The sequence below is a fragment of the Myotis davidii genome, unplaced genomic scaffold (assembly GCF_000327345.1).
Source record: "Myotis davidii unplaced genomic scaffold, ASM32734v1 scaffold200, whole genome shotgun sequence".
Lineage (NCBI taxonomy): Eukaryota > Metazoa > Chordata > Mammalia > Chiroptera > Vespertilionidae > Myotis > Myotis davidii.
Genome location: NW_006293700.1, coordinates 3035252 through 3045449, shown reverse-complemented (window position 1 = coordinate 3045449; position 10198 = coordinate 3035252). Strand labels below are relative to the sequence as shown.

Below are 10198 nucleotides of genomic sequence, written 5' to 3'. Positions count from 1 at the left end.
ACCCAGAGCCACAAGGCCTCCCAGCTCCGGGATCAGCTGAGCAGCGAGGTCTCATTGCCCCGGTGTCAAGCGGAGCCGCGAGGCCTCCCAGCACTGGGATCAGCAGAGCTGTGAAGCCTCCTGGCCCCTGGAGCAGCATCACGGGGCAGCACCCAAACCCCAATTGCCCGGCACTGTATGTGAAAGGGGGTGGCTCTGCAACCTCCCCATCGACCCTGCCTTGAGTGTGACGGGGTGGTGCCCCAACCCCCCAATCAGCCCTACCCTGAGCGTGACTGAGGGTGGTTGGTTTTACAAACTGGCTGTGCCATTTTGCTTTCTCCTCAATAGTGCATCAGAGTTTGAGTCTCTTTACATCCTCACCAGCATTTGGTATTAATAATGTTTAAACATTTAGCTGTTTTAATAGATATATATCTCATTGTGATTTTAATTTGCACTTCCCTTACATGATTAATGTTGTTGAGCATCTAGGTAGAAAATAGCTCTAATTCTCATCTGTATTCCTGTATGTATGATGCTTTTTTTCCCATTAGTGGTCAAGATCTTTTTATCTTTTGTCTCAGCAGTTTGACTATTATTCTGACATCTGGTATTTATTATATTTACCTTGCTTGTTATTCTCACATCCTCTTTGATCTGTGGCTTAGTGTCAATAACTAATTCTAGAAAATTCTAAGCCCTTATTTTAAAAAGTATTTTGTTGCAGTTAGGCATCAATCAGGCTGGCAGGGGAGCGGTTAGGGAGCAATCAGGCTGGCAGGCAGAAGCAGTTAGGGGCAATCAGGCAGGCAGGTAGGCGAGCACTTAGGAGCCAGCAGTCCCGAATTGTGAGAGGGATGTCTGACTACTGATGGCCTAAACTGGCAGTCAGACATCCCCCAAGGGGTCCCCGATTGGAGAAGGTGCAGGCTGGGCTGAGGGGAAACCGCCCACCCCCCAACGAATTTCATGCACCAGGCCTCTAGTTTTTATATAATAAAAGGGTAATATGCAAATCGACCAAATGGCGGAACGACTGGTCACTATGATGTGCACTGACCACCAGGGGGCAGATGCTCAATGCAGGAGCTGCCCCCTAGTGGTCAGTGCACTCCCACAGGGGGAGCGCCGCTCAGCCAGCAGCCCAGCTCAGCAGTGGTGGTGGGAGCCTCTCCTGCCTCCATGGCAGTGCTAGGGATGTCTGACTGCCATGGGGAGTGGGCCTAAGCTATCAGTTGGACATCCCCCGAGGGCTCCTGGACTATGAAAGGGTGCAGACTCGGGCGAGGGACCCCCTTGCCCCCAAGTGCATGAATTATGAATTTCGTGCACCAGGCCTCTAGTTATTTTTATATTGATTAGTGTATTTAGGTTTGGATCAATAAGTTTTTTTAAAAAATCCTCACCGCCCGGAAATTTTTTTCCATTGACTTTTAGAGAGTGTTGGAGGGAGGGGGATAAAAGGGGGAGGAGGAGAGGGAAGAGGGAGGGAGAGAGAGGGTGACACCGACATGAGAGAAACACATCGATTACTTGCCTCCAGCACATGCCCCAGTCAGGGCACAGGGATGAACCTGCAACTGAGGTACATGCCCTTGACTAGGAATCAAACCTGGGACCCTTCAGTCATGGGCCAATGCTGTAACCACTGAGAAAACCAACCATAGCCAATAAGGTTTTAAAATCTTTGCATTAGTGCAGTGTCTAGAATAGTGGTTCTCAACCTTCCTAATGCTGCGACCCTTTAATACAGTTCCTCATGTTGTGGTGACCCCCAATTTCATTTGTTACAAATTGAGCATAATTAAATCATAGTGATTAATCACAAAAACAGTATGTAATTATATGTGTTTTCCGATGGTCTTAGGCAACCCCTGTCAAAAGGGTCGTTTGACCCCCAAAGGGGTCATGACCCACAGGTTGAGAACCGCTGGTCTAGAACAGTGTCAGTTCAATAAACATTGGTTAAATGCGTACATACTAAGAATGAACATACAATCAAATTATAATTAAAAATAACTATGGACTGTTTTTAAGATTTATTTTTTGGTTATTGTTATTTGTTCCTTAAATCAATCCAGCCATGTCTTTAATAAGGATAATAAATTCTGAATGCAATGAGGATAGTAAGATTCTATATAGTCAATTTTCATATTCATGGATTCTGTATTTGAAAATCTGCCTACTTATTAAAATTTAGGTCAAGAAGTCAACTTATAATTCAATAAGTCAACACTCATAGTGCTTTCACGGTCATTGGTTGACATGTGCAAAGTGGCAAAAAATCTGAGTTATCTGAGGTGCACAGTCCCAGCTGAAGTTAAAGGTAAAGCTGTGACTTATTTTAGCTCTCAATTCTTTTTTTTTTTTTTAATATATTTTATTGAGTTTTTACAGAGAGGAAAGGAGAGAGATAGAGAGTTAGAAACATCGATGAGAGAGAAACATCGACCAGCTGCCTCCTGCACACTCCCCACTGGGGATGTGCCCGCAACCAAGGTACATGCCCTTGACCGGAATCGAACCTGGGACCTCTCAGTCCACAGGCCGACGCTCTATCCACTGAGCCAAACCGGTTTCGGCTAGCTCTCAATTCTATAAATACTAGTAACTGTTCTTTATGATAGTCTATTTAGTGCAACGTTTTATGATATCTGGTGGTAATTTTAAAATGCCCGGATATATGGTGGAAATGCTATCTAGTGTTCCTAAGTGCAAGAAGTGCTCCTTACCGAGAGAATATGATAGATAAGCTTCATTCAGGCATGAAGTTACAGTGCTGTTGGCCATGAGTTCAATGTTAATGAATATACAATATACATTAAATAAGATGTCTTTAAACAGAAACACATAAAACAAACTTATGTACTGATTAGTTGATAAAAATATGACCAGAGGCTTCAAGGAACCTATCCTACCTTCTCCTAGAGTTTCAGTATTCACTAATTCAGTGTTCATGGAGACTTTAAAGAACATAACTGTGAATAACAAGAATCGACTGTATGTTTCAGATAAGTAACTATTCCAAAGTTGCTAAATAAAGTTACAGTAGAAAAGCAGTGTACACATTAGCAAAAGTATGTAAACTTTGTAGTCAGAGTAGCTATTTTCTAACTTAGTCACCATCTCTAACCGACTCTGTGAAGTCATGACATTTAATCTCTTTGTGTTTCAATTGTCTGAAGTGTGTGTGCACGCACGCACTGTGGTGATGAAGTAAAGGCTTGGCTCGCTTTCGAGAACACATCAATTTTCCACTTCTAAAACTGTAGTAAGAATACTCACTTATAAGAGTTTCTGCTTTTTCTTTTTCATTAAAATCTTGTGATTGGCATCCATATTGTGATTTAGATAAGAAGAGATTCTTGTGAGACCTAAATGAAAAATCAAAGCTTGTGACTGGTTCCACAAAGAGTATTATTTTTTCTCGGTCATTTTTCTAGTTTGGCCAGTTCCCTTTGATGCTCTCCTTGCTTAGTGTCCCACCTTAACCTATGGCCTCTTAAGGTTTTTTATTATCAGACTCCCCTTTCTCCCATCACTTATTTTCTCCATCTCATCTATTCAGAATGGAGATTCTTTTGGCCTTCAATTAGATAGATCAAGAAAAAAAATCCTCAGACCATAAAGCATTAACTTTCATTCTTTGCTATGGCTTATAAGTTCATTTCCCCAAAGAGAAATTTCAAAATTCCTTTACACATGATGGCAGGTATCATTTGACTGTCTTTATAGCTTCCAAAAAGGACTTTTCTGAAAGGTAAGCTGTTTGAAAATATAGGATGTGGAAGAATTTGACAACTCTGCAAAATTAGTATTACTCCAATATTATAAAGACGCAAACTATAATGAAAAAAGTTCACCTAAGCTTATGCAGCTATTATATCACCACCTAAAACCTCTATTTTCTCCCCTGTAAGTGCTCTATATAACCTGCTAATCCTTTCCCTCCCTCCTGTGCTCTCTGGAATGCCATTCCAGCCTCTTCACCAGTTACCCCACCTCTTTGCCTTTTTTAACATGTAGCCCCCGCTTAGGGACAATTTCTCTCTCCTTTGTGGACTTCTCAAGTAGAGACTTAATTTTCTGCCTTCCATGAACCTCGGGTCCCAGAGGTGGATCCCTCTACTTTTCATTTCCTAATGAATGCCCCTTTCAGGATCCTGCTTCCACAGAGACCTTAGCCAGTGAGGACTTGTGCCACTGAGATGCACCACACCCACCACCTACTATTCTTCAGTCAACCGCTATCCTTCCAAGCACTTCCCATCATCAGATCTCTCTGTCTATCCCTAATTGCTGCTGTTATCATTAACTATTTCAGTGTTCTCGTAGGTAACGCATATAGCATCCTGGCCTCTCAATTTCTCATTCCCAATGAGCTCCTGCCCACCAGGTCAGCCACTCCAAACACAATTTCAGTCAGCATCCGACTTTTCTATCTCTGAAATTATTCATGCAGACTTTCTGCTCACTGAACATGTGACATTGTCTATCACAGCATTTCTAATAGGTTAGTTTTTCAAGTAATTTAATAAAATTGGAATTTGAGCCCTGGCTGATGTGACTCGGTTGAGTGTTATCCCATGCACCAAAAGATTGCCAGTTTGATCCCAGTCTGGGTGCATACAAGAGGCAACTAATCGATGTTTCTCTGTCTCCCCCCCGCCCCCCGCACCCCTCTAAAAAAACATGCTTTTTAAAAAAAGCATGCTTTAAAAAAATCAGAATTTGGGATACTCATCAGAAATGTAACTTCCATCCTTCTCCCGCTGCAACATCATATTCTTATTTCTATGGCAGAGGAAGAGTTTGCTACACACCTGCTTTCAGTTCAAGTACTCCCTATGCGTGTATTCCAATAATGGCCCTATAGAAACAATGGGAAACAACCTGGGTCCCAGAGGCACGTCTCTATAGTTTGGAATTTCAGGACATGTCAGGGTCTTGAATATCTGCTGAGGTAAGTAGGAACAGGCAATATTTTTTAAATAATACCATTTTTTAATAACTAGGCAGTTATTATGACCTGTCTAGGTTCTGCATGAATTCCTAAAGGGATTTTAAAAATGGAGAAGAAATGATGTCTATTTATTTACCTTACCTCATTAAAGATACTGTATCCCGTGAGGATTCAGTTACTGCAGATGGTTTGTTATTAACACTGAAAGGAAGAAAATAATTATAAGAATGCAATAAAAGTAAACATTTCATAAGAACAGTCCTTTCTACCCGGCCAGGTAGCTCAGTTGGTTAGAGCATTGTCTCGACATGCCAAGGCTGTGGGTTCCATCCCCAGTGAGAGCACATATAAGAATCAACGAATGAATGCTTAAATAAGTGGAATAACAAATTAGTATTTCTTTCTGTCTCTAAAAAAAGAAAAGAAAAACCAAAACAAAACAGAATAGTTTTCACGCAGTCAATTTATTAAAAACTTCAGTGCATAAAAACCATCTTTGTGAAAGAAATCCTGATAACATTGGGCTATATATTTCATTACAACATGACTAATTTTTGCCACCATTCTCTAACTGAACTTTATTTTATTTTCTGGGATATGTTTTTCCATTGACTTTTATACAGAGTAGAAGGGAGGGAGGAAGGGGGGGGAGAGAGAAATACATTGATGTGAGGGACACACATCGCTTGTTTGCCTCCCGCATGTGCCTTGACCAAGGTGGGGATCAACCCGGCAACCCAGGTCCTTGATCAGCAATCGAACTCACCACCCTTTGGTGTGTGGACCAATACTCTAACCACTGTGAAACACTGGCCAGGACTGATTATTTTATGAATCCTTCCCCTTTGTGATAGTTAAAATCAGCTCCCACAACACAGCACCACCATTACATCACCACGGCTTCATGGCAACTATTCTCTCCTGAAAAGATACTTCCTCTTTCATTCACCTGTAAAAATCCAAACCACCCTCCAAGGCCCTACTCAGTGCTCACCCGTCCTTGAAGCTGTCCGTGTAAAGTCTTTCAGCGTGTAAGTCCATCTGCACACTAACAAGTTAGGTAATGTCTGTGTGTTTCACGTCTATAATTCTGATGGCCTCCAACAGTTTATAAGCTTTATCAGAGCACAATATTTCATCCAGCACTGGTAACACAAGGGCTTCATTTTTTCCTAGCATTTGTATGACCTTGCAGTCACAACTCTGATTCTATTTGCTTCCAGGAGAGTTTTGCTAGTTGCTTGACTCTTGATCTCTACTTTGTGTCTAGTTTTGGTTTTGCTCCCTATGTCTAGTGCACTGCAAGTTCTAATGTATACCTGGTAATGAACTAGGTACCTTGGATACAAAGCTTATTAAGAACCTCTAAAGAATTCTCAATCTAGCGAGAGATATAGGCGGGTAAACAAATATGTTACTGTACAAGGTAAGTCCCTTCACACAGGTGTGACTCAGTGCTATGGGAGCACAGAAGTGACAACTCTGATCAGAGAGCACAACGAGAATTCTTGTAGATGATCTTTGAGCTAGACCTTGAGTGGCAAGTAAGAGATTGCCTTGAAGAGACTAGAAAGAAGGAAATTCAAAACTGAAGAGCCCTGGCTGGTGTAACTCAGTTGGAGTATCGTCCCATGCATGGAGAGGTTGCTGGTTCAATTTCTGGGCAAGGGCACATGCGTGGGTTGTGGGCTCGATCACATCATTGATGTTCCAATCTCTCTCTCCCTCTCCTGTCTTCTCTCTGAAATCAATTAAAAAACAAAAAAACATTCCTTGCTGCCCTAGCCAGTTTGGCTCAGTGGATAGAGCGTCAGCCTGTGGACTGGTCCCGGGTTCAATTCCAATAAAGGGCACTGACCTCATTTCTAGGCTCCTCCTCCTCCCAGGCCGGGGTCGGGGCTCCTGCAGGAGGCAATCAATCAATGTGTTTCTCTCACATCGTTAGTTCTGTCTTTCCCTCTCTCTTCCACTCAATGGAAAAATCAATGGAAAAACATCCTCGGGTGAGGATTAAAACAAAACAAAACACAAAAACTGAAGCAAGGATCAAGGCATGAAACAGCTTATAATATTTCAAGATGAGGGAGAAGTTCTGGCTGCTAGAAAGTACCATGTATGTGGACAAGGAGGGGACAATATTATGAAGAAAAAAAAAGACAAAAGCAAAACCAGAAAGGGGCTATGTAAAGCCCTGTAAGCCATGCCAATAAATTATAACTCGTCTAGTAAGAAGAGAAAGCCAACAGAGGTTATTGTGAAGTGATTTAGACAGACGTGCTTTCATGGGAAGCTAACTCTGGAAGTCATGCCAAGGATGGATTTGTGTGGTACAAAGCTAAGTAATAATCTAGGAAATCTATCTATACTAATAAAAAGGTAATATGCTAATTAGACTGAACATCTTCCGGACATCCTTCCGGACAAAGCCATGGTGGCAGGGCTGAGGCAGAGGCGGTTAGAAGTGATCAGGCAGGCTGGGGAGAGCAGTTAGGAGGATCAGGATGGCAGGGGAGAGCAGTTAAGGGTATCAGACCATCAGGGGAGAGTAGTTTGAGGGATCAGGCCAGCAGGGGAGAGCAGTTAGAGGGATCAGGCCAGCAGGCAGGTGAGCAGTTAGGTGCCAGCAGCCCTGAGGGGTCCCAAATTGGAGAGGGTGCAGGCTAGGCTGAGGAACTCCCCGCTCCTGTGCACGAATTAGGGGCAATCAGGCGGGCACATAGGTGAATGGTTAGGAGACAGCGGTCCAGGATTGTGAAAGGGATGTCCAACTGCCGGTTTAGACCCGATCCCGGCAGTCGGACATCCTGGGATCAGGCCTAAACCAGTAGTCGACATCCCCCAAAGGGTCCGAGATTGGAGAGGGTATAGGCTGGGCTGAGGGACACCCTCCTCCCGTGCACGAATTTCGTGCACCGGGCCACTAGTATATATATAAAAGCCTAAGTGACCGTCTGACCAGTAGCTATGACGTGCACTGACCACCAGGGGACAGACGCTCTAGTAAATTATAAGAAAGGATGGGTTAGAGAGACATTTCTGAGATGGGATTCACAACACTTGGGGAGGTAACTGGATGTGTGAGGTGAGGGAGTTAGGTTACAGAGAGCAGATGAGAAATCAACAATTCTGTTTTACACACTGATTTACTTTGTGTCTAGACATCTGAAACAAGTAGGTGGTATTATATAAGGAAGGCACATAGGATAGGTGTTCATTATCTGCCAGAATCGTGGTAAATCTTTATTTTAAAGCAGTATTACACTGGCAGGAAGGCTGGGCCATGAGAATGTATTAGGTATTAGTATTACTAAATTTTAATTTCCTAAATAAAATACAATAATTGAGTCAATAAAAATAAAACCTGGCCCTGGCCAGTGTGGCCCGGTGGATAGCATCTGAAGGTTCTTGGGTTCAATTCCCTGTCAAGGGCACATACCTGGGTTGCAGTTTCAATCCCTGGCCCTGGTGGGGGTGCATGTAAGAGGCAAGCAATTGATGTGTCTCTTACTTTGATGTTTCTCTTTCTCTTTCTTTCCCCCACCCCCACACCGATGGAAAGAATATCCTCCAGTGAGGATTAACAAAAAAAAACACAAATATAATGGCAAATTAAAAAAAAAAATTTAAATAAAATCTATACTTCTCAGAATGAGTCTTCAAAAAAAAAAAAAAGTCAATAAGAACTAAGACTTTGACAGTCTTTGTGGAGATGAGCCAGATCCTGTTCTGATAGTAGGGACAGGAGAGATTACCTAGTTATAAGATGACTGAGCTCAGTCCTGATGTGTGACCAAAGCTATGTCCATCCAACTTGTTGGATACCAATCCTCACCTCTAAATAAGTAGTTAAGGAGACCACAGAATGACTATCTTCTGGCCTTGAATTAAGGGTGAAATAATAGAGGGAATGGACCATAGATTCAATAGAAAAGAAGCTTTTTATAATAGAAGGGTTTATATTATTGACAGGGTTAGCTTCTAAAACCAAAGCAAAGGTAAAATCAATTGTGTAAGTCACCCTTGCAAACCCCTAAAGAAATAACTCTGGAGACTGAACTCTTGTCTCTCAATATGTACGACTAAACAGAGGTTTCCCTCAGCACTGGGGCAAATCACTGTTTCTTCAGTGGAGCAGCAGATGAAGCGGGCTAGCTTACCCTTAGAGAAGATGTATGAGCAATGTCTTTTTTAAAAAAAATATATTTTATTGATTTTTTACAGAGAGGAAGGGAGAGAGACAGAGATCCAGAAACATCGATGAGAGAGAAACATCGATCAGCTGCCTCCCGCACACTCCCCACTGAAGATGTGCCCGCAACCAAGGCACATGCCCCTGATCGGAATTGAACCTGGGACATTTCAGTCCGAAGGCCGACGCTCCATCCACTGAGCCAAACCGACTATGGCAGCAATGTCTTAAACAGTAGAATAACCCTCAGTAGTGTCAAAGAGTCAAATAACAGGGCAAGTGGGACCTGAGAACTAAGGGGCACAGATGATTCAGGTTTCTAACCTCAACACTGTTCCAGAGCACATGTCCTCTGAGAATGGTAAATGACATTACATTATTTAAACTGTGCATTTTCTCATTCTCTATTTTTGTTTGGCATATATAACAGAATTTTGCATAAACCATGAAATAAGTCTACATACGCCAAATCAACCAATGTTAATCATCAGCAAGACAATATACCCACAGCTCAATAATATTTTTATTAATAATGGCTCACTAGGAGAACCGAAGATGGCGGCATAGGTTAACACCAGAGATTGCCGCCTGGAACAACCAAGTCAAATTAAGCTTGATCCAGGGAAAGGTCAACGTCCAGAGCCACAGGAGGGCTGGCTGAGTGGAAATTCTACAACTAGGAGTAAAGAGAATATTATTTCCAGACTCAGAGGCGGCGCAGTGCTGAAGTGAAATTCTGAGGTACGAGTGCGCGCGGAGCAGGGCTGGCGGCGCGGCGCGGACGGCGGGGCGAAGGGAGCGGCGCAAACAATCGAGAGGGAGTAGCAGACTCTGAGCTCCAGATCCGGGCGAGTCGCTAGGGACGCAGACGGGAGAGGTGGGACGGACTGGCCTCGGTCGGAACTCGAGGGCAGCGTTCTCTCCGAGGTTTGCAGCGGTTGCTGAGACTTTGTGAGGCAGAGTCCCTTGGGACGGAACTGAGAGTCGCACAATCGGGAGGGAGTCGCAGCATAACTGCTCCCTCCCTGCAGATCCCCAGGGACCCGCTCCGCCCAAATCCTGCG

The 10198-nt window shown here is 43.3% G+C and overlaps 1 protein-coding gene across 3 annotated transcripts in view; it reads right to left on the bottom strand.

Moving 5' to 3' along the window:
- Window positions 1-10198, bottom strand: part of TERF1 (telomeric repeat binding factor (NIMA-interacting) 1) — a 35082-nt gene that overhangs the window by 10514 nt on the left and 14370 nt on the right. For 2 of the 3 annotated variants that reach the window (XM_015566257.1, XM_015566258.1), the window contains exons 7-8: window positions 5087-5146; window positions 3268-3356 (exon numbers count right to left, since the gene is read on the bottom strand). In XM_015566257.1, coding sequence (XP_015421743.1) covers window positions 3268-3356; window positions 5087-5146 — 149 coding nt within the window. Of the gene's footprint in view, window positions 1-3267; window positions 3357-4680; window positions 4853-5086; window positions 5147-10198 lie in introns of those variants that run through there. The other variant, XM_015566259.1, reaches the window with a different exon arrangement.